Source organism: Ceratotherium simum, chromosome 12, assembly GCF_057802395.1.
Source record: "Ceratotherium simum simum isolate JZ-2026a chromosome 12, ASM5780239v1, whole genome shotgun sequence".
In the NCBI taxonomy this organism is placed as follows: Eukaryota; Metazoa; Chordata; class Mammalia; order Perissodactyla; family Rhinocerotidae; genus Ceratotherium; species Ceratotherium simum.
The window spans coordinates 5,730,179-5,755,624 of record NC_141911.1 but is presented as its reverse complement, the minus strand read 5'-3'; the positions used below and the strand labels follow the sequence as shown (position 1 = coordinate 5,755,624).

The 25,446-nt window shown below is 41.5% G+C and overlaps 1 protein-coding gene across 5 annotated transcripts in view; it reads right to left on the bottom strand.

Moving 5' to 3' along the window:
- DOCK5 (dedicator of cytokinesis 5) overlaps nt 1-25,446 on the bottom strand; it is a 215,058-nt gene that overhangs the window by 4,597 nt on the left and 185,015 nt on the right. For 3 of the 5 annotated variants that reach the window (XM_087437327.1, XM_004433572.3, XM_087437328.1), the window contains 11 exons: nt 21,868-22,009; nt 19,772-19,853; nt 18,710-18,794; nt 18,177-18,263; nt 16,143-16,319; nt 11,958-12,041; nt 11,171-11,308; nt 9,494-9,660; nt 2,032-2,200; nt 1,225-1,363; nt 166-269 (listed from right to left, as the gene is read on the bottom strand). In XM_087437327.1, the coding sequence (XP_087293453.1) occupies nt 166-269; nt 1,225-1,363; nt 2,032-2,200; nt 9,494-9,660; nt 11,171-11,308; nt 11,958-12,041; nt 16,143-16,319; nt 18,177-18,263; nt 18,710-18,794; nt 19,772-19,853; nt 21,868-22,009 (1,374 nt within the window). Of the gene's footprint in view, nt 1-165; nt 270-1,224; nt 1,364-2,031; nt 2,201-8,182; nt 8,852-9,493; nt 9,661-11,170; nt 11,309-11,957; nt 12,042-16,142; nt 16,320-18,176; nt 18,264-18,709; nt 18,795-19,771; nt 19,854-21,867; nt 22,010-25,446 lie in introns of those variants that run through there. The other 2 variants (XM_087437329.1, XM_087437330.1) reach the window with 2 other exon arrangements.

The window sequence follows — 25,446 nt, the reverse complement described above, 5'->3', positions numbered from 1 at the left end:
TTCCCACTGAAAACTCACCTAATTTTTTATGGTTTCAGGAATGAAGCAAGAACTGATCAGAGTGACAAATCTATGAGAAAACCTGTCTACTAAAAAGCTTGGAAACTCCAAGGCTACATTCCCATGACTGGTGCTCTGGCCCCATGTTAGCCGTCGTTCCCTTACCTCCGTGGAGTTCCTCTGGCTGCTCTCGTAGGGCTTGATTTTGGGGGGTGGCGGAGGTGGGACAGCAGCAGTCATCAGCCCATCTGTCTGCAAAGACGGGGAGCCTAGAAATGACACCAAGGAGATGAATTCATCAAGAAATCCCACGGAACTTCTGCTTGCCACTTTAACACCTACACCAACCTGGTCAATCAAATTGCTAAGATCATATTCTATGGTTTCTGTGGACAGAATGAAAAAGACCTCTTACTCCTCATGACAAATGTAGCACCCTTCATTCACCAGCAGGCTTCACAAAAAGTTCTGAAGTAAAAATTCCATTTTTTGTTCAGGGTTTTACTATTGAACTGAAGATGAGAACATTTTTTAGAATTTAGGGTATTACTCTGTTCTCTGATATATCCCAAGTGCTTAGAAAAAAATGTCTGTCACATAGTAGGTGGTCAATAAATTTTGGGTAAATTTAACTGAGCTGTCTTAGTTTTACCATTTAAAGGGTGCGATTTCCACTTCCTTCAAGAAAACTTCCCTCATTATCTCCAATTCTTGGTTGACCTTTGTCTCCCGTGTGGCAGGACGATTTACCCCCCCCCCCCATTATTCCTTTCTATCAAGGGTACCTTGTAATTCTTCTCAGGCCTGTGTATTGCTGAGTCCCCAAGTCTGACTGCAAGCAGCATATAGAACGGGTCTATTTCTTGTTCTTCTTTTGGACCCTTCTCCACCTAAAGTACAGGGCTATCTACCCAATAGTTTAGAAGTTACTTGCTTCCTGTCTGGTCCTAGCACACATCTACTCCATTTACACCTTCACAATTGGGAAAGGGGCAGTGAGACCTTTTGGATCACAATACAGAAAAATTTAATGAGTCCTAGCAACCCGAGGACTCCTTGCCAAACTCTAGTCTAATTCTGTTATACCCACTGCCACTGAATTGAACCAGCTTTACAATAATCTCAGATACACTGTGGCTGTTTTGATTAAAAATTGCCCAGATTCATAAACATACTTCATTCTCTAGTAAAACGGATATATGGCATATAAATAGGAGAACTTACTCAGGGTCCTGGTAGCTTTAGGAGTGAGTGGAGGGGGGCTCAAGAGTGCGGACTGAGGAGGTGAAGAACCACGGAACGGTGTCAGCCGATTATCCGACAGCTGCAGACTCTTTGGCCTCTGTGCTTTCCTGGTTGGGCTCTAGGACAGGGGAGGGGGAGGAAACACAGAAAACCATTCTCACAGTGAGGAAGGCTGAGCTCATCCATGCTCTGATCAACCTTGTCTGCTGAGCAGAAACTTGTTAAAGGGCATAAAGCCAGGAGCCATTTTCAAGCTCACCGCACTGTTATGTGGTGGGCACCATAGCAAAGATATAACAGGGAATCACTGAACCATAGATTATTTTCTGGCTGGTCATGGACTTGATTTTGACCACAGTTGGACTGTGTCACTTAGGTTGGAAATGAGCCACCCTGATTCTCAGGGAAAGTTGGTCTTGCCACACTTAACTTGATGTGGCTTTTGGAGCAAAAAGTACCTTTTATTTTCTTAAGTTAAAAGAAGATAAATGACAATGTTTTGGACTGACTCATGGCACATGGTGGCGAGAACCAGGACTCCAAGCATCACCCCATTTGTGTACATTGTGGGTAGAGGATCTTGAGTCACTATTGATTTAGAGACTCAGATTCTCTGGACGTGCTTTTCTCAGTGGGATCGAGATCTGACACTACGACAGGCTGCTGTATGCTGAGAAAGCCAGGGCCAGGCTTCTAGCTGGTGACTCAAGGCTGTGAGGGAAGGGTGCTGTGCCTGGCTGTGGGGAAAGTATTGGCAAACCTCTGGTGCTGTTTCCCTTTTTTTACCATTAGATCAGGTTCCGGCGCTTTCTCTACAATGACCTGGGACTTGCTCAGGTTCCAGTCTTTTCTCTTGAACTTGCTGATCCGGTTCTCACTGTCCTCTTTGAGGGGCAGATCTTCAACTCTGGCGCCTGACGAGGCCCTGCGCTCCAAAAGTGGCTCCAGGATCGACCTATCAGCAAAGAACAAGGGCAAAACCACAAAACACTGATCACTCGACAGGCAGAATTTACTCCAGAGAGACCGGGGGTCATGACTGCTCAACCTAATCTTGACCTGTGACTTCCCTCTCAGGCTCTGCTCTGGAGCTAGCCAGCCTCTGTTCAAAACCTACCTACACTGACTTTTTGGGTGACCTTGGGCAGATAACCTTTATATACCTCAGTTTCCTTAACTGTAAAATGGGGAGAATAATAGTACCCACCTCATAGGGTTATTACAAAATCTTAGAACAGTGCCTAGCTATATGAGTATTCCTTAAATGATTTTTTTTTTTTTTTTGGTGAGGAAGATTACCCCTGAGCTAACATCCACTGCCAATCTTCCTCTTTTTGCTTGAGGAAGATTGTCTCTCAGCTAATATCTGTGCCAACCTTCCTCTATTTTGCATGTGGGGACTCTGCCACAGCATTGCCTGATGAGCGGTGAGTAGGTCCACACCCAGGATCCAAACCCGCGAACCCTGGGCCACTGAAGCGGAGCACACGAACTTAACTACTACACCACCGGGCCGGCCCCTTAAATGATTTTGAATTACAATGATAAATTTTCAAGCGCCACAGTGAAAACTGATTCATTCAAGAACCATGATTAGATGCTATACATAGAGAGGGGAAGAGTGTGATGAGAAACAAGAGTCTCAAAATCTCTCTCCATAAATTACATGCTAATTACAAAGGGAAAAATAGTAACTACACAGAAAAGAAAATGGATAAAACTGTAACCACATGATCAACGAACATCACCAACAAGGGACAAATGGACATAATGTACCTCTGGATATGATACCTGAAAAGGACATAACATCACATAAAAATGTATCACCTGAATCCTAACTAAGCACGGGGACACATCAGACAAACCCAAATGAAGGGAAATTCCATAAATAACTGGCCCGTAATCTTAAAAACTGATAACATTATGAAAGACAAGGAAAGGCTAAGGAAACTATTTGAGATTGAAGAAGAATAAAGAGACACGGCTAAATACAATACGTGACCCTGTTTGGATTCTGTACCAGTAACTGCTTAAAAGACATTACTGGGACAACTGAGAAAATTGAAATATGGGGTGAAGCTTAAAGTAGTATGTCAATGTCACATTTCCTGAATTTAGAGGCTGTACTGTAGCATGTGGTTAAAGAAGACAATCCGCTTGTTCTTACAGCATGATGTATGCAAGCTACTCTCAAATGGTAGAGTGGGTAAGGGAGGGAGAGGAGGACAGAGAGGGAATGAAGGCAGCAAGTGAAAAAAAAAGTTATATAAGTTAAAAAAAGATATATCTTTATGATAGGTATTGCTTACAGCTTATGAATGGGTATTTAATAAGCCCTGGTTTGACTAAAAATTGGTAGATTTTGCTCCAAAAAAATAAAAAGTTTGGAGGGATCAACAGGCAAAGCACAGAAGATTTTTAGGGCAGTGAAATTATTCTGTATGACACTACAATGGTGAATACATGTCATCATACATTTATCAAAACTCCTAGAATGTACAACACCAAGAGTGAACCCTGAGGTGAACGATGGACTTTGGGTGATGATGATGTGTCAATGCAGGTTCGTCAACGGCAACAAATGTACCACTCTGTGAGGGATGTTGATGGTAGGGGAGGCTGACGGTGCACGGGGCAGTGGCATGTAAGAACCCTCTGTACTTCCTGTTTCAATCTTGCTGTGAACTCTAAAAAATAAAGCCTATTAAAAAAAAGCTTCGGGGGCCAGCCCCATGGCGTAGCGGTTAAGTGCGTGGGCTCCGCTGTCCGCGGCCCGGGTTCGGATCCCAGGCACGCACTGATGCACCGCTTGTCAGGCCATGCTGTGGCGGCGTCCCACATAAAGTGCAGGAAGATGGGCACGGATGTTAGCTCAGGGCCAGTCTTCCTCAGCAAAAAGAGGAGGATTAGCATGGATGTTAGCTCAGGGCTGATCTTCCTCAGAAAAAAACAAAACAAAACAAAAAGCTTCAGTAGGAAGTAAGACAATATAAAAACTGGTATCAGCTCTTAGAATTTAAAAATTAGGGCGGGCCCCGTGGCTTAGTGGTTAAGTGTGCGCACTCCGCTACTGGTGGCCCGGGTTTGGATTCTGGGCGCGCACCGACGCACCGCTTCTCCAGCCATGTTGAGGCTGCGTCCCACATACAGCAACTAGAAGGATGTGCAACTATGACATACAACTATCTACTGGGGCTTTGGGGAAAAAAAAAAAAAAGGAGGATTGGCAATAGATGTTAGCTCAGAGCTGGTCTTCCTCAGCAAAAAGAGGAGGATTGGCTTGGATGTTAGCTCAGGGCTGATCTTCCTCGGAAAAAAAAAAATTAAAAGCTTCTGTTCAGCAGGAAGCATCATTAGTAAACTAAAACTATTTGCTATACATATTTTAGATGGCAAATATCTTTAATATATAAGAAACTTTTACAAATCAAAAAGAAAAATATGCGTAATTCAATTTTTAAAAATCGTCAAAAGATATAAACAGGTATTTCATGAAAAAAGAAGTCCAAATAATTTTTAAAAATTTAGTACTATTAAATACATAAATATTAAAACAAGATATTTGGAGGGGATAATTGGGCAAAGACTTTTTTATGTTTTATTCTGGAAAATTTCAAACAGATAAAAAAGTGGAGAGAATACAATAAACTCTTATGTATACATCACTCAGCACCAACAATGATCAACTCATGGCCAATCTTGTTTCACTTGTTACACCAGTCACATTCCCCACCCCTCACCGGATTATTTGGAAATAATTCCTGGATGTCATATCATCTCATCTATAAAGATTTTAGTGCATAAGACTATATGACAAGGTTTCATCTTCATACCTACAGTCCCATCATCATTCCTAAAAAATGAATAATTCCTTAATTTCATCAAACATACAGTCAATGTTCAAATTTCCTGTTCATAATTGTTTTTTGTAAGTGGTTTGTTTGAATCAGCATCCAAACAAGATTCACTCCTGTATTTGGTTGATATGCTTCTTAAGTCTTTTTTTAAGTCTTTTAATACTGTAAGTTCGCCTTTCTACAAAATATTTTTGCCTTCTTCTGTGAAGATACAGAATGATAAAGTTCCAGGGAAGTCTGATTTAAGGAACCACTGGAGTCACAATGGAAAATGCTTCTAGACTGCAGTTTCTTTTTCTTATTTCAAATTATTCTCTCCTTTTATGAATCATTTTTTATTTTTAAAAAAAGATTGCATGTCTGAATTTTCAATTTTTTGGTATTTTCCAGTTGTTAGTATATTTAAGAGGAAGTCACTCACTATTATTTATCTTAAATCTATACTAATTAAAAAAAATCATAGAACTAAATTCCAAAAAGACCCTAATTATTCTTAAAACCAACCAAGCCAAATCAAACAAAAAGAATCACCTCAAACAGTAATTGATCAGTAAGAAAAAAAGAAACAAGCCAAGATTCTACTGGATCAATGATCACTTTACCTGAGAGATTGAGAATGGAGGGAAGTGACGGTGGGTCACTAGATTGACAGTCAAAGATGTGAGTTTCACTAGGCCCCAGTTATGAACCAAACTAAACCATTAAATAACTATAGTGTAGTCCCACAGTGTCTGTGTTACTTTTTTCTTATAATGACTACTTTAATGATTTTCCTGAAATATCAAAGATTAATTTTTTTCTAAAAATTTCTGGTTTGGGGCTCCTTTGCTGGTGTTCTAAACATGTACTTAGTTGGCCTGCTGTGTAATCCCTCCGGCTTCCCTTAACATGATGCACTGTGTTTCATAAAGTAATTCTCTTTCTGTACCTGAACCTCCCATATGCCGAACAGGATGGATACATTCTACTCCCTACCAACAAAGAACCAACCCTTTATAGACGGCACCCCCAATAATCACCATGGAAGTTTTAATGAATACTGTGACATAACACTGGTAATAGGAGAATCAGGGTCATTAGCTGTGAATCAGTTTGAGCTGCTTTAAAGAAACATCCTGAATAAATGCTAGAAAATCCTGAATAAATGTTAGAAAATGTTATCAATGACTTCTTACACACTGGGGAAATTTGGGCAAGAGTAATAAGTCGCATTGCCCGGGGTCACAGCATGAAGAGGACCCCATTCGCCTGCTCTGTTTATGGCCCTAATGTATTAGCAATCACAGTGTCTCTGATTTTCAACAGCTGCTTCAAAACTTTTCTTTCTTCAATGAGGCAGAGTTTATTTAAGAAAAGAGTCTTACTGAACAGAACAGAACTTCCATGGTTTCCAAAAAGTAGGCAGTACCTCCTTACGGCATGAAAAAAACCACAGAAGAGAAAAAATAAACAAATAAATTAGGTATGATTTAATATTTAGGAATTCAAAAGATTAAAAATAGTACAAATACTATGGGTAAATATATGATGAAAATTATATAATCACTCATATACTGTATATGGCAGTACATATTGGTATTTGATATCAAGAACTGTAGAAAATTTCATCCTCTGACTAGGTAATGTATGCTCCTGGAAATGCATCCTACACTTGATCTTAACCAGAAGGCTGAGAAATGATCTGAGAATGCATCCTAAATAACTGAAAAGCTGTATGTACACGTATGTTTGCTACAATTCTTAATAATAAAAATGTATTTTATATTGATACAAGCTAAATGCTTTCATATTAAGTTTATAATGAACTTTGATGGTTACCTGTTTAGAAATAATGGCACAGCTTAAATGTAGTAGGAGAAGGATTAATCGTGGCACATTCATATGATGCAATGGTATTTGGCCATCAAAAATGATAATAAAAATTGGTAATAATAAAGTTACATAGCAACAGGGAAAATGCTTATAATAAAAAGACAAAGAAGAGAAGCAAATTACCAAACTATAATTCCAATTATATGTATGCCATAATTCCAACTGTGTAAAGATATCTATGTCAATAGAAAAGGATGGATAAATACTTTAGGAAGTACTAAACATTTGATTTCCAGGCAGGGGGTCATTTGGACAGGTTATTTTTGTGATATAATTATTATAATATGGAATTACAAATCTATGAATAAATGGTGAGTCAACTGACTTGACTTACAGTCAACACTAAAACATATAATGATATTAAACATTCATCATGTATATTAAATTAAGCAGTAGATCACAAAATGGTACACGCAATGTTTTTCCACTTATATAAAATGTATATATGCTTTTTTGCATTGTATAACTAAACCTTAACAGTGGTTATTTCTGAGTGATGAAGTTATAAGCATGTGTCCTTTTAAAAGTTTCTAGTACTTTGAAAAATTTCTACATGTGCATACATTAATTTTATAATTAGTAAAATATTGTTTTAAAATAGTGTCTTTAAACAGAAAGAACACAATTATAAGTTCACTCCTTTAAAATATTTTAAATTTAAACATATGGAAAAGCACTCCACGTTTTTGGCAAGGAAGGCTCAACATCAGAAAGTCATCAATCCTCCTAAAGTGAGCCCATAAATATAACACGATTCCAATAAAAATAGCAAGAGGATTCTAGACAAGTTAATCCAAAAGTAAGCAATGAGTAAAACTAGCCCAATAATTTCTGAAAAGGACTACTACAAATTAAAAACCTTTTAAGTCTAAAGTAATTAAAACTGCATAGTACTAGTGCATGAACACACAGGTACATCAAAGAAATGGGGAAAAGTCCACCAACAGACTAAAAAACACATAGGAATTTGATTTTCTTATAAGGTTAACATTTCAAATCAATAGAGAAAAGATGTTTTGCTCACTACATGTTATAGGGAGAACTGGGTAGTCACATGGGGGAAGAAAAAGTTGGCTCCATACCTCCACTTTATACTAGAATAAATCCCAAAGGATCGCAGATTTAACTGTGAATCATGAAACTCTAAAATTAGTTTTTTGTAGTCTTAGAGTGGGGAAGGCCTTTAATAACGATATAAAATCCAAAAGTCATATAATCAACTATTAATTTATTTGACTGCATAAAAAAATCAGCACAACCAAATAAAAATTAGAAGCAAAGGTGAAAGACAAAGGAGCAATTAGGGGAAATATTTCAACTCAGGTCACAGACAAAAGCCAACATTCAACAGAAAAATGTACACAAAATAATTGACCACAGTTCACAGAAAATAAAAACAGCTACTAAACAAGTGAAAAGATGCTCAACTTCACACAAGAGAAATAAAACCAAAACAGAATGAAACAAAAAAAAACCCTACACCAAGAAAATATTTTCCACTTATCAGATTGGCAAAAATTAAAAAGACTGATAATACACACTTTGGTGGCAAGGTGTGGGTGATGGCCAGGTACCAGTCTATGTTGCTGGTGAGACTCTAAATTGGTATAATCTCTATGGAAGTTACGTTAGGAATAATTTTGAAAATTGCAACTATACGTTTGACAGAGCAATTTCACTTCTGGAATTTTTCTCACATTGATATACTTGTATATTTACAAAATAACACTTTTAAGGTTACTCATTGCCACACTGCGGTGATAGTAACAGACAGAAATCCACTACGCGTCCATCCATAGGCACTGGCGGAGTGTGTCCTGGTGCAGACATACCACGAGATGCCTGCAGCTCAAAGAAAAGAGGAGGCTCTTTATGTTCTGAAATGGAATGATTTTCAAGATATAGTAGGTAAAAAAAGCAAGGTAAAGAGAGCATTATATGCTGCCATTTATATAAAAAGAAAGTGTGCGGAAGAATATACATCTGGGTATTGATTGTGCACGTATAAGGAGCTGCTGGCAAAGGCACCAAGAATCTGAATGCTAACATCACCTGCCTCTGGAGACTGGCACTGCCAAGTCAGGAGTCAGGGACTGAAGGGAGATGTTTCACGATACATCCTTTTGTACCTTTGGAATTTCATATTATGGGATTATATTACGTATTCATAAAACAAATATAAATTTAAAAATTAGTTTTGAAAACGGAAATGATAAAAAATCAAGCAATGACTACAAGCTAATACGAAAAAAACAAATCGGAATGTGATAAGGTGGATGACAAGATGCGATAGGATTATGGGTGATTTATTTTTTTTTCATTTTTCATTAACAGTTGTTACCATTATGTAAATAATGATATCCCTCATGAGGAAGACAACGAGCATGACCCCAAAGCAATAACCCATGGATTCTGAATTATTTCCCTCATGAGGATGATGCGGCTACACTCACCAAGTCCCACTTGACCAAAGACAAACATTGCCCCAGCCCCCCTGGCAACTAAAGATCGAACCTTACCCGTCAGATCCGGGTCTGGAAGGAGCATTATCCGACGAGTTAGAAGAGGTGGAAATCACAGAGGAAGTCACCGAGGTGACGGACAATCTCCGCAGCGTAGACGACATGATGTAGGGTAGTACGACAGACCCTGTGCGGCTTTGCTTCCTCTCAGTCAAGTTGGGTGGCTGGAGAACACATGACCCCTCATGGTTAGCTGGCCTGGAATTCAGCCCATATGCACTGGTGCAGCCCCCCTGTTTGCTTGTGGCAAGTGCCCATTTGTACTGGCTGGCACCCCATTCTGAATGATTGGCACCTGTGTTGCCTCAGTTAAATAGTGCAAAAATTTATATTCTCAGCTATAGACACAACTTAGGTTAAACCTACCTTGTTTCTAAGACTAGAGAAAAATTCATCATCATCTGCTGTCAGATACAGAGAAGAAAAACCAATGTGCATGACCCAACGACAAAATAGCAACACCCTGTCTGCTTCTCCAGGTTAGCATCTTTCAGCCATTTAAAAAATAGAATATTGGCCTAGGAGAAAAGTTTTAGATTGAAACTACAGACCTGAAGCTTAACTTGGTAAATCTCAGGAAGCAAAGGAATATTGATCTACTTTCTTATGTCACTAGTAGGACTGATCACCCCCACAGGCCACCATATCAAATTTACATGCTAACACTGGCCCGGTTCTAATAATGACTCAATTCATCAGGTCAAAGTCACAGACTGCCATCTAGGAACTTGTGTGCAAAAGACAAACGTTTCTAGAAGAACACTCTGAACTGGCAGTAGGTTAGGAGGTAAATTCTTAGGAAGGCAGGACAGAACACTTGGACAACTGAAAGAGATGATCAGAAAGATACTCTGGAGACAAATGCAGTAGAGACGGGGTGTGGGAATAGTGTAGAGGAGCACATGAAAGGAAATTCAGGGGTCTGAAGCGAGGAAAGAGAATTTGAAAATCAGGGCTCCAAGAATAAGACAGTTACAGAGAGCAGGTGAACATCTATTAAACCGCAGATAAATGAAGCTGGAACCAAGCACACAATCACCTGCTGCAGAAAAAAGGTTAGAGCACGCACCAATTCCCCCAACTTCTCAGGAGGAAAAAAGAAAATTGTAGCTGTGAGAAATGTGTTAGAACTGTCAAAAAAAAGCAAGAAATCAGCTACATACACTGTAAAATGTATTTCACAATTCTCTCTTCCCTTCAACGGTGTAAAAAGTAAAAACTTTTTGTCAAAATAAAAAATAAAGATTAGGAAAAAGTACAAGAATTGGGCTAGACAGGACAGGAACACCCAGTGTCTGGGATTAGAACACCTCAGCTTCTAGCAGAGTGGTTCTCACAGTGCGAGCCCAGGTCAGCAGCACCTGGGAACGTGTTATAAATGCACATTCTCAGGCCCACCCCAGACCTACTGAATCAGAAACCCTGGGCATGTGGCCCAGCAATCGGTGTTTCCACAAGCCTTCCAGGTGGTTCTGACGGTCACTCAAGTTTGAGAACCCCTATCTAGCACCACAAGGGTTGAAGGTCATCAACAGCAGGCCATGCCTTCTCCGACCTGCCCTTGGTATTTTCATGCCATATATACCTATACTATTTTGGCCCATTTGGCATCTCAAAAATTGATCATTATCATTAAAAGTAAAAGAGCTTCAAGGCTATTTAGACAAAGCCTACCAGTGTTATAACCCCATAGAGCTTTTCCACTTTCTCCTTGAGTTCCCGGAAGCAAGAAGACAAGCGGTCGTGCAGCGGCTTTAGCTGCTCCGTGAGCTTCTCCCCATGGATGCGGATCCCCTCTGTCAGCAGAGGCATCTGCAGAAAAGGGCATGAAAGGAATGACATATGGTTTAGGAAGAGCGACAATTCAGATTTGGAGGTTGGGGAAAGATGGGCGGCTGGGGACAGACAGGTAAACTGGCAGACACAGCACATATCAAATGAGAAAGCTACGTCTCACTGTAGGCTTGGGAGCTGGACGCCCTTGGGTCAAAGATGCAGAGAAACATGCACACCAAGGAGGCCAGTGGGCCCTAAACTAGCGAAGGGCTGACAGATGGCAAAGCCACCTGAACCCAGGGGGGCACTTCTGTGGATGAGCAACTGACAGGGTTCAGCCTTAGACTGAACTGAATGGCTGCACTTCCTCCCACTGTTCACTGCAGTAGTGACAGAGAGAAAAACAGAAGCCAACCTCTCTCAGCTGAAACAGGCCGGCAAACCAATTTAATCTCCCCTCTAAGAAGGTCCCTCTCAACACTGTGCAGTCTAACGGATTACTACTCCTAGGTCACTCTGCCACAAATAGATAGATTGTGATTCCAAGGGTTAAAAAAACAAAGAAAAGTAACTCTAAAAGTGGGGCTTGTAGATTTAAGCCCTAGAGACTGTCTTGGCGTCATGCACTGTGGCCACCCTCGGAGTATAGTGGAAAGCTGTCCCGCTCACCTCCCCGGAGGCATACCTGTAACGCTATTAGTTGCTTTAGCAGCTCAATCTTCTCCTGGTCTTCAGGATGCTCCTGCAAGTACTTTTCTGTAAAAAAGGCCTAAAAGCAGACCATATGCAAATATTAATTAGAACATATTCCTATCTGTGTATTTGACCCTAAAAGGGAAGGGAGGGAAGCCTGGAAAGGTAAAAAATGTCTTCTGTTCTATCTGATAAACCAGGAATGACTAAGCCCTTAATACTGCAGTGGACAATTAAAAAAGGTATGTGCTATTTTGTGGCCTTTCTGGAATCACGCAATTCCTAGCAAGAGCACATTCTCAGTAATCACCATATACACACACTAATTAAATAACAATCATCAGCAGAGCAGAATGTCATTCATTAACTTTCCCAAAGACCTAATAAAAGGCCAAATGACAATATCTAAAGGTTATCATTAGATTAAGTGCACAGATATTATAAAAGAAAGAACAAAAAATTATTAGGCAGGAGATGTGGCTAATGGTTTTTCTGCTCTACCCCATGATATAGGCTGTATCACTTTTTTTTCCTATAGTAAGTGAAAATTAATATCTGTACTTTCTTACTAATCACCTATGCAAAAGGCTATTTTGAGGACAATTTGAGATATAGATGTGAAAATGTTTTGAGATATTCAGTGTAGGTTGCATTTAGTATTATTATACGTGAAGACCATATCACCCACAACATCACCAATAAACATTCATGGTACCTATGGCTAAGGCCCTATAATAGAGAAATAAAACACAAACCCATTATGAATATAGGTGTTACATAGGAGACATTTTAAAGACAGAATTGATGGGGGGCCAGACCGGTGGCACAAGCGGTTAAGTGTGCATGCTCCGCTAAGGCGGCCCAGGGTTCGCCGGTTCGGGTCCCGGGTGCGCACCGACACACTGCTTGTTAAGCCATGCTGTGGTGGCATCCCATATAAAGTAGAGGAAGATGGGCACGGATGTTAGCCCAGGGCCAGTCTTCCTCAGCAAAAAAAGAGGAGGATTGGCATTGGATGTTAGCTCAGGGCTAGTCCTCCTCACAAAAAAAGAAAAGAAAAAAAAAAAATAAAGACAGAATTGATTAGGAAAGAAAAACAGAAGCCTATAGTGAATATTTCTAATAGAGTCCAGAATAGGAGTTATATATTTTCTTCCTGTACCTTTGCCTTCATTCCTGGAAGTGCTTTCAAAGACCAACTGTCAAAGATCCCCCTCCCTCTTCTGCTCTGCTACTGTGAAAGCCCAAGAGTTCCTGAAACTACAGGATACAGTTATAAAAGTGATCAGCCCATTTGGTGTGGAAAACTGAATATGTCACCTTCCCATCTCGTGGGAAGATGTTATGGGTTGAACTGTGTTCCCTCCCTCAAATTCATATGTTGACGTCTTAAGCCCCGGCAACTCAGAATGTGACCTTAGTTGGAAACAGGGTGCTGCAGATGTAATTAGTTAAGAAGAGGTCATACTGGGGTAGGATGGACCCTGAATCCAATCTAACTGGTGCCCTCACAAAAAGGGGAAATGTGGAGACAGACACACATACACAGGGAGAACACCATGTGAAGAGACACAAGGAGAAGACAGTCATCTATAAGCCAAGCAACGCCAAAGACCAGCAAACCACCAGAAGCTGGGAGACAGCAGGGAACAGAGTCTTCCTCACAGCCCTCAGAGGGAATAAACCCAGCAGACACCTTAATTTTGGACTTCTGGACTCCAGAACTGTGAGGCAATAAATGTCTGTTGTTTCAAGCCCCTCTGTTTGTGGTACTTTGTCACGGCAGCCCTAGCAAACTAATACACCAGAGAATATAAATATGTTGCCCGAGTATCACAAAAAGGAAGCAGACAGCACATTTGAAAAGCAGCTCATTCTAGCCAGATTCATGTTTAGGGTGACTGTCAATATAAATGAAAAGGTAGTATTTGCTTAAATCTTTATCTGCCTTTACCTTTCAAATACAAGCAGTTTAAATTTTTGAAAGTTAAAAAAATTTTTGATATATGATAAAATGCACTGAAATTCCCCAAGTGTGAGTTGAGTCAGGGAACATCAGAGCAGAGGGCCCTGAAATTCATTGTTCTAGCAGAGTCCTGCCTCACAACAGCAAGGGCTGACGAATGACAACAAACAGTTCTTCTCTCTCAGGCAATGACTAAAGTGCTGCCTAAAACAGGTGACAGGTAGGTAGGTAATGTACAGGTAGGTAATGATGGGTTCCCAATTGACTGCAAAAGGTCATGGTGATCAATGAGTTTACCTTCTTCTTATGTTCAGAAACGTACCAAGTCACACATACTAATTAAAAGTATAAATTAGTATTTTAAGCCAAAGGTTCTGAAATTTATTTGTTTATATATCCTTCCTTTCCTTTTTGTTTCATTTTAATTAGAAGATAGTCACATTGGAAAAAACTTCATATGAAATTATATAATAATCACAGATATTAGCATATATGAATCTGAGTTTAGGGGCATTCTGAAAAAATTAATACTTGGAAAAATACATCAAAATTAGGACCAGATGGCTTATAGGAAAAAATATACACTGAAATCATTATAGTATAAAAAAATGCATTGTATTTTGGATTCTTGTTTTGTATTGAATTCCATTGTTAACAATGGAAATTACTACTGAAACCTAAAGTGGGCAAACTAGAATTTATCTCTGGTGTTGAGTCTTTCTCAGCTGCTGAGTATAAAGACTAACCGAGGCTGAAAGGTCGAAGAGAGAAGAGAAGGAAGAAGATTAACGCAGTACCACTCAAGAAGAACATTCAAATCACACATTCCATCTGTTCCAAGCACACAGGAGGAGGTAGGGAGAACGCCAACACGGACCCATCTCAGCTACATGTGGAGAGCTGATGGTGTTCCTCAAATATAGCATGTTTCCCTTAAGCCTCAAGTCACTCCTGTGAGTATATGTATTTTCCTCACTTTTTTCAGATACAAAGCCTGGGGATCAGAGAGGTGAAGCATCTTGCCCAAGAGCACACAGTGGCCAATGGGAAGCCAGAACTGGGTCAGAGGCGGTGATGGATTCTAAAGCCCTGCTCTAGGGCCAGCCCCTTGGCTTAGCGGTTGAGTGCGCGCGCTCCGCTACTGGCGGCCCGGGTTCGGATCCCAGGCGCGCACCAAGGCACTGCTTCTCCGGCCGTGCTGAGGCCGCGTCCCACATACAGCAACTAGAAGGATGTGCAACTATGACATACAACTATCTACTGGGGCTTTGGGCAAAAAACAAAAGGAGGAGGATTGGCAATGGATGTTAGCTCAGGGCTGATCCTCCTCACACACACACATAAAAAATAAATAAATAAAGCCCTGCTCTTCCCAGGACATCGTGTACAAGTGGCATCAGAGAATCAGCCCACTCCACGTCTGCTCACCCTTCCCATCCATTTCCTTTTCTTTCCTCTCCCTCTCCACGCTTCTCCACAGGGGTGTACTGGCCAATGTTGACTTATAGTCAAGAGAGGACTCCAAAATTATTAGGTCACTGAAAACATACCTAACAATGAAAAATCCTGCCTCTATTCATTACACTTCACCACATTTTACTTACTGAACACATTACCTCCATTTTAAATGGTGCTACATACAAACCCTTATGCAATGGATTCCCACGTGGTGAGCACTCCTTTCACGTTTTTCCAGAATAACAGACACAACACTTAGTTGAACTAATTTAATTGTAGAGCCAGGGCCAGCATCTGTCCATAAAACCTATGGAACACCAAGTCAGGGTGGGGGTTCCTAGAGGCTAGTTCTAAATACTGCGCAGCTCTGCCTTTCCCACACATGCTGCTTCACTTCCGGTGTCCTCAGTTCTGGGGTCCACCCATAAGCCTTCTACCTCCTAGGGGGAGACAGGGAGTGGGAGAGGGAAGAGCTGGTGAACCAGTCAGACACCGTATATCGGGTTGATCTCTCAGTGATTCTGCCAGGCAGTGGCCTAACCCTGGCAGCTGGGTTGCTGAGGGTCTCTAGGAGGTGTGAGGTCAGGGACAAGCTTTTCATTAATTTCATTTGTCCTTTTATAAAGAGGGGAGAGTGAACATCTCTCAGAAAAGTTGTAAGAAACTAATTAACCAGCTGCACAATGCCACAGAGGGAGACATGGAGACACACTGGACCTGAGAATCCTGTGGGGTGCCAGGGAGCCAGCCCACCTTTTCATAGTTGGAGTATCCCCCCATGACAGCTGGGTCTACGATGCCACTGAGCAGCATGGAGAGAGGATGCACAGAGAGGGACCGGTCCCAGGCATGCTGCTGAACACAGTTGCTGATCCTCTCATTGGTGAGTTCCATGGTTTCTATGGCATTCTCCAGAGGGCTGATTTCCTCCTGAGTGACAGAGAGCATGGGAGACGAGGGGCACTTGGTGAGCTCCAGAGCAAAGACTGAAACAAGCCTAAGTATTCCCCTGACAAGGTATAAAACACCCACCAAGTTACAGAAGAGCAAAGTTTTGCTTGTCAACCCTATGTTTATTAGGATACCACACTTAATCGAAATGGTGTTGGTAAGTTGCAAAACAAGCTATTTGAATCTCTTTGGAAACTATAAGGATGACCAAAAATTGGAGCTATAGTAATGATTATTTCTTGGGGCAAAGTGTCTACAGAAATTTTGAGAAGAAAACAATTGGAGCTGTAATAATGATTGTTTCCTAGGCAAAGCTCCCTCAGAGATTTTTAAGAAGATCAACGACAACAGAGTAACAGGATATCCGAACCCAGACACTTCTGCACCACCAGAAATGTTTGTGGGCAAGAGGAGTGATGTTCCTGCCATGACAAAAGGTACGTGATTCTGGAAGCCATACATTCAGACCATACATAAGTCACCTCAGTATGGGTTCTGACAGAAGTCAGAAAAAATAGGATGAATTAGAATATTCAGGCTGAATTTTGGATCAAAATGAAATAAAATACAATATGGATTCAGAGAGAGCTCCTCCTCTGGAAATGTCTTCAAAACCAGGTTCCAAGAAAAATCATCTCGTTCTTCATTTTATCCATTATCAGCCAGCATGACCTCCTACTCCAGACTTGATTCTAAAAGTCTCTGTCCAAAAATCATATTCATACTTGAAGAATAATAATTTATCACTATTGGTTGAGAACACGTCAAACTTCAGATTTGGTCAAGACATATTTCTTGAGTGCTTATTGTATGTCAAGTACTGTGCTATGCACAACAGTTACAAAAGTGATTAAGACATAATTCACAGCTGGGAAGAGTGGATCTCAAGACATGCAAATATGTAGAAAGAAGCCCAGGTTGCGATGGGGCACATGGAAAGGGGTCTAAGCCAGCTTGGGAGTTTCAGAGACGGCTTCCTGGAGAAGCTGGTGCTAAACTGAATATTGATGGGAGTTGGTTAGCTTGAGACGTGGTGAGACGGAGTTTCAGGCAGAGAAAATGACCCAATGTCATGAAGGGCTGAAACAGCATGGGATGCGTTTAGTTCCAGTAGATTCCATAGGAGATGAGGTGGAAGAACTGAGTCACAAAGACCCAGCATGCGTGTGCCAAGGAGTGTGGGCTTTATGCTCTAGGCACTGGGGAGCCATGGAAAGGTTTTAAGCATGAGAATGATACGGTCAGGAATTCACCATAGATTCATTCACACTCTGAGGCAGTGAGGAAAATGGCCCCGAGAAGGCCAAGGCAGGAGGCCAATCAGGAGGCGTTTTCAGTGGCATCAACCAGAGATGAATGTGGGACTAGAAACAGGGTACAGAAGTAGGAGGACTGGAAATAAAAGAAAACAGATTTAATAAATATTAAAAAGGTAAAACGAGCAGCTTTTGGGAATGATGAGGATGGAAGAGTCCAGAATGACTGGGGATGTGATTAGCTGAGAATAAAAGAAGAGGAAATGTTCTGGAAGAGAAGAATGTGATTGACAGGAAACTCAAAGGAGGCATTCCAAAAATGTCTTTGGGCGCTGGCAGGATCACTGGGGAGACAACACTCATTTGGTCATAAAAGAGTCATTCACTGTGAGTGACCTTTAGGGTTGGTGTTGTAACATCAATTTTACAAAGGATTTCTATTATACAAGCATCTCTTTTAGAAAATGTAGTTGGCCAGAGGAGGCTGCCAAGCTAGTGAGAACTGGAGGGAGAATTTAACAAAGGCTCTTTATTATATTTGGAGACAAAGATTTTTGAGTTCCAATTCCAAATGACTCACTGTTGAAATGTGTTTGACTTCAAACCACTTGAGAATCCCAGGAAAGGTATACGCAGTCGTATACGTGGTCCTTTCAATCCACATGGTCTGGTGAAAGGAAGGCAAATAGGAAATATTGGTCAGTTCCCAAGCAAAACAGCAAAATTCCAGGGTTCAGCTCAATGAGATTCCACTCTCAAATGCCTCCTTAGAGAATGGGCCATATTTTCTCCAAAAATTTAAGGATCCTGCAGGTTTAAAGCTGGAAAGGGTCATCTACTTGGGCCCTCTCACCCTCTAGATGGAAAATTTGAGGCCTAGAGAGGTGTGACTTGCTCAAGGTCATATTGGCAGGAGGCCCAGGGGTAAAGCCCAGTTATTGGACTCCTAGTCTAGAGTTTTCCACTGAGACAACAGCCTGCTGTCCACGTAATAAGCACATGAAACCTCTATCCCCAGGGCTGCCATCATTTCTGCTGTATGTGCTGGTTAGGTGGAAGGTCTCCATTTTGGATGTCAATTTTGCCTTTTATGGGCAAAAGGGGTAGACTCACAGCAAATTCATTGTCCGGATCCTTTTCTCCTTTCCGGAACGGCCGGGAATATCTGAACTGCTGCACTTCATTGGCTCTGTAGTAGCTGGGGAAAGACAGAGCCATGATGCTGCAGTTTCTCTCTTAGAACAAGCACTCCCTGATCTGACTTCACCAAAACCTGGGACCCATCTTATACAGACAGAGTCTTATCCACTAAGCTGTCTCAAAACGGTCAGTCTCCACAACGAAGGCTGGAGGCTGTGCACAATTCGATTTTATTGCACATCTTAATTTTACTATTTCTGAATCTATTTCACAGCTCACAATTTAAAATGGTCTATGTCCACATTTGTGATCTCCTCTGTATAGTTTTGTAACAGTTCTATTAATCCTACCAGCACTTTAGCTTCTCAGGAGAAGGGAATGGGCCTTCAATTACTGGGGAACTCAACAAGTGAGGTGAGGTCAGCCACTACTCACCAGTGAATCCTTCTGAGTGGAAATAAGAGCTAGAGGATCTAAAACCTAAGAGTGAAATTCCCAGTTTCCTTCCCTCTGCTTAAAAAAACAAAATCTCTTGACTTACTAAAAATGGAATGGACAGGTGCTATCATCCGAATGTTTATGTCCTCCCAAAATTCACATGTTGAAATCCTAATGCCCAGTGATGGTCTTAGGAGGTGGGCCCTTTGGGTGGTGATTAGGTCATGACGGTGGAGCCCTCATGACTGGGACTGGTCCCCTTATAAAAAAGAAACCCCAGAGATCTCCCTCACCCCTTCCACCATGTGAGGACATAGCAAGAAGATGGGCATCTATGAACCAGGAAGAAGGCCCTCACCAGACCCCAAATCTGCCAACGCCTTGATGTTGGACTTCCAGCCTCCAGAACTGTGAGGAATAAATGTCTGAGGTTCATAAGCCCCCCAGTCTACGGTATCCTATTATAGGAGCCCCAAACAGACTAAGACAACAAAAGGTCTTCCAAATTGCAATGAATTTAAGGCTTTGGTTTTGATGTACTTGTAAAGTGTGTGAGAGAAACATATGTTTTAAAAAACAAACAAAAAAACTACTTACTTTAAGACCTGCTCTGGAACTGGTTTATCCTTGTAGCTGGGCGGCAGGCTCATCACTGGCTTTACGGTGAAACACTGCATGTCTGGAGAACTCGTTAAGAAAGAAAAAGGGGCTGGGCCGTGACGCTGTCCCTGCGGAAAGGACCACCTGTTCCTTCTGCCTTACAGGTGGAAGTGGCACCTGCACCGATCACTCCTTTCGACCAAATGCCAGGACCGCAATAAGGCAAATGCCTTATTAAGTCATAATTCTAAGACATTTTCTGGTCAGATACCTTCTAGGCAAACAACCTTGTCACAAGAAAAAAGGTATCAATGCTGGAAACAGGTGATTAGAAATTGTCTTAAATCATTTCTTTGGGACAAACATCTCTCTGAAATAGCCAGACTCCAGGGCCTGGGCGAGAGGAATTTCTTGTATCTTTGGACACCATTTGTTTGTGGAATGCCATCGCCGGGCACTGTATTAGGTGTTTTGAACATGTTATCTCCAATAAATGCAACAACTACCAGGTGGATGTTATTAATCTCCTTTTACAGATGAAGAATCTGAGGTTCTGAGAAAGCCCAGATCACGTAGCTGGTAAATAGTGAAGTCAGGTTCAAAACCAGCACAGGGGTGAGGCCTCCTCTGACTTAATGAGCTGACCTCAGAAATGATCTGCTGCTTCTGTCCTCACCAGTGCAGACACACTGTTTCAAAGTCAATAGCATTTAAACTAGAGTTTAAGGCACTCGGGTCTAGACATAACAGTGACACAGTACTTCTCACAGTGGAGCCTGCAGTCCCAGTCCCAGCACCAGTATCTCCTGGAGACTTACTCCAAATGCAGACTTAGAAATCACAGCTGCTGAAGCAGAATCTCTCCAGGGTGATTCTTATGGATAATAAAATCTGAGAACCCTGGGCTATGCCTTAATGCTGTTACAGTCTATACAGCATTTCTGTATAAATTATCTCCTTTTTATTTTGATCCTCACACATGTGCTATTAGGTATTTAGGGAAAAAAGACATGCTCACATCTGATAGATGAGAAAACCAGGCCCTGGAGAAATGAAGCAACTTGGGTGAGGTTAGATGGCTATGCAGAAATTACTGAGGGCCGAGCACCAGAACTCCTGTTTCTAAATCCAATTCCTGAAGACCTCTTTTCAATCCCACATCAAGAAGGCACCCCAGCACCTCCATAACCTGAACACGGATTTATCCTGAAGACCTTTCTTCTCCAAGCCTCCACTAGGTGTAACAGGCCACTGCTACTCTTCCCTTAAAAGTGTGTCTATTGATCTACTAGTATTATTATCTATCTTTCAAAAGCTATTTACCAATCTATATCTATAATAATAGCTAATACATGTTGAAATTTTCTTATGTGCCAGGCACTGTTCCTAGTATTTTACATATATTTATTCACTCAATCTTTACAAGAACTCCAGGAGGAAGAATGATCATCATCCCCATTTTACGGATGAGAAAATTGAGGCACAGAGAAGTTAAGTAATTTGCCCAAAGTAACACCGTAAGTGATAGAGCTGGGACTTGAACCCAGGCAGTCTGGTTCCAGAGCCCATTTTCTCATCTACCATGCCACACTGGCTTCATTTGTCCCAGCTACCTCTCTTAGAAGACTGTTCAATTTTGTAAGGTCTTTATTTTAGCAAAAGGCACATCAGAAAGTTTTAAAAATAACTTTGTTATAGAGCCCTTAGTTCTTTTTTTTACAGAAAGCATGTAATTGATTTCCCAATAAGTCATCATATAGCACAAAAAAAGAACTATGCATCTTTACCCAGAATCTAGAACAGGAAGTCTCTGTTCTCCTCAAGCTCCCCATATGGTTATAAAATATGTCCTTTCATATTCAGGATCTGCTTATCATCTCTCTCCTTTCATTATTTCATAACCATGAGCTGAGGACACTGGGGTCCCACAGCTTTTACACAGAATGGGAAACTGAGTCAGAACGGTTCAATGCGTGTCTGAGGATAGGACATATCTGCATGCAGAGACGGGGCTGACTCCTTGGCTACTCTGGCAGGGCTGGGGCTGGAGCAGGTCAGAGAGCCTCTGGGCCACGTCTCCAGGGCAAGGATACACTGCTTAGGGGAGGACTTGATGTCCTCTCCCGGGGGCGTGGTGCTGGTCATCTTCTCAGCATTGGGGAACTGGGTCAGCAACCTCAGGCTGAAGTCTTCTCGCCTCTCATACTCCTTCCCCCGGTAGATGAAGATTTTGTTCTGCAGGTCAGAGACAACAGGGGAAGAATTAAATATGAGGAGTGAAGGGGTGACTGGAGATCCTGGTCCTGAGGAAGCCACCAGCCCATGTGCAATCCACCCCAGTTCTCACTGAAGACCTCCTACATGCCCCACAGCAACCATCACCTCTGACAAGAGCTCATGGTTCATTTAGGGAGTTAAGTCACAGACCTAAAAATACTTCGTGCAGTGCTTCTCATCGTGTGGCCCAAGGACAACAGCCAGTCTACAAATGGTCTACACTGATCCACAAGGAAACGAGGGGCCTGTGCCCTCATGTAGATCCATGACAGCACCAGGCATGCTGTTTAGTTTAGCTGCTATTTTTCACGGCAAACCCTTCTCAATGAAGGAAGGATATGCATTAATTTACACTCAGGTGCAAGCTCCTTATCTCATCGTGACCAGGGACAGTTTTTGGACCACCTTTGATGGTGCTGCCTTAGAGAACATGCAAGTATGAAGAGAATCAACACAACATGTCTTCTGACACAGCCATATAGCAATGGGACAGGTCACAGAGAGCAGCAGTAATTTAGAGCAGTCCCTAGCCAGTCCTGAAAACCACCGTGAATGGCAACATCAAAGTCTCACAGAAAATAACTGCACTACATATTATTTTCTCCATTCCAAATGGCAGTTTTTTTCTCTTTAATAACATTGGATTTTTTTTTTTTTTTTAGAAATTTCTTAGGCCCCAGGCATTGGAGGAATTTGTCTCATAGTTGCTGTTGTCCATGAGAGTTCAAACGTGGCTGTGTTTTGAAAGTTTCTGCTCATCTGATCATCATTCAGATGAGTACTCTGCACTGGCAGCCTGCACAGCATTCATTTTTATTTAAGACTTGGGTCCATATTGTCCTGTAAAATGTTATTAAAAATCACTTGTCCATTCATATAACAAATATGTATTGAGCAGATGTAGATATGTCGGACACAAGGGACGTGATGGTGAGCCTACTCTCACAAAACTTACAAGTAAACAAATAAGTAAAAATGATTTTACATAGCATAAGAACCATGAAGGCAATATATCTTCTAGGCTAAACACTGAAGGCAGTAAAAACTGCCAGAGCCTTTGGAATAGATGATAAAATTTTTCCCAGCTGGGGAAGATTTATGTGGCTGATTCATGCATTATGAAATTCCATCATTCAGGCAAAACTGTGGTGGGCAGGGGATCAGAATATAATAAAACACTAATTGTATGATGCGGACAAGGGCAGTGAAAGGAACAGACAAGCAAAAGGTCAGCTCAAACCAGCTCGACTTGAAAGAGAGGGCTCCAACGAAGACATGGGACTTGATTGGGCCTAGACGGACGGACAGGGTAAGGTTTTAGGAAAAGAGAAGGGGAGAGGACAACCAGGCACAGTAAGTGAAAAGAAGGATAAGGCCCAAGGGCAGAAAGCACAGAGTTCAGATAGAAGAACAAGCTTGGGCTGGTAGGATGAGCCAGAATATGAAAGGCCTTGAAAGGCAGACCGAAGTTCCAGAGGGCAAGGGAATTCACTGGAGGTTTTGGAAGACGGGAGCAACTTGATGAGAGAAGTAGTGTGGACAACCTAATCTGACAGTGGAGCATATGTCCAACTGTAGGAATCCCAGGCAGGACTGAGCAGGAGAAGAAGCAGCCACAGGATCTGGTGTTTGACTCTTTGGTGTCTGGTGAAGGGCAAAGGAGATGGGAAAGTCTACAACCATTCTGAGATTACTGGCCTGGAAGCAGGAAGAAGAGTGGTGTCATTGATAGAAACAGAGAGAAGGAGACCTGGTTGGGGTCGAGGGAAGAGGATAATACAACATTACGTATTCTGAGTTTGGGGAAATAGTCCATAACATGGACAAACTACATTACAGTTTACAAAGCACTCCTATATGATATTTATCTAATTCTCAAAGCAGCCCTGTGATGTGAGCATTAATTCTCTAACTTACAGGTCAGAAAATCAAGACTCAGTGTTTATATAATTTGGCCAAAACCACGCAGTCACTCAGAAGACGATTTAGACCCCAATTCTTTCAACTCGTAAATCTAGATTTCTTGTTTTCACTGAACCACAGTTCCTAGTTCATTGTCCTTTATTGTCTCTGTAGACAATAGTCTGTCTACTAGTTCATATCCTTTATTTCATGTGACACAATAGTCATATATGCCCAGTATGGTAGGCATCATTATCTTCTCTTGACTTGAGTACACAAAGTGATAGAAAGCAAGAACTAGAATCTACGGGAAGGCTCCATCCCAAACCCTCTATGCTTGTTACTCTATTCTCTCTCCTTAGGCCACCTTATCCACAACTACAGTTTTAACTACAAGTAAATAACACACACTTTTATCTCCAGCCTAGAACTTTCCTTTGAGTTCCAGATCTATACATGAAATTGTTGACTCACATCTTTTAGATGTTCCAAATTTACTTCACATTGAGTATATTTAAAACCAAACTTTTACAAAGAACTTAGAAAGATCTTGAAGGCCCTCTGTGATCTGGTACCCACGGCCATCTGACCCCATTTTCCTACTTGCCCTCTTGTTCATGTCTCCAGCCTCATGGCTTTTGAACCTGCTATTCTCACTGTCTGGGACCCTCACTCATCCTCTTGACAGTACCTGGCTTATTCTCTCACTTCTTTCAGGTTTTTGTTCAAATGTCATTTTCTTACTGAAGTCTTTCCTATTCACTCTATTTAAAATTGCAACTCCAACCCATCGCCTGCCTCTACTCACCATCCCTGACTCATTTTCTCCATGATACTTATTGAGTGCCTACATTTATGAAGCATTGTTCTAGGCCATCTGACATATTAAATATTTTACTAATTTATTTATTTTTTGGTCTCTCCAGGCTAGAATATAAGCTCCAGAATTTTAAGGGTTTTGGTTTGTTTTGGACTCTGCTCCCACGCCTATATTACAGCAAGGCACACAGTAAGAACTAAATAAATATTTATTCAATGAATGGTTTAATTCTCTCCTCCATGACTCTGTTTTTTCACCAGTATTGCTGTCTTAGTGGACGGCTCCACCGCCCCTCCAATTATGTGGGTCAGAAACCTAGGACTCATTCTTGACACCTCCCTCTTCCTCACCCACATCTCCCATCAATCATCAAATACTGTTACATCATCTCCATCACACTACTCTTCCCACTTCTCTCTAAAGCCACCTCCCTAGTCTAACCTGTCATTTCTTGCCTGAACATCAGCAATAGTCTCTAGTGGCTTATCTATGCACACCTTCCATCCATTCTCCACACCAAAGCCAGATAACCTTGCCAACACAAATCTGCAATGGCTCCTGACTGCTCTCAGGATGCAGACAAAACACCCTAAGTAACCCCAAGGTCCTGCATGCCCTTCCCACACGTCCTGCTTCCTCTTTCCTGCTCACCCCAGCTCTCTGTTTCCACTGC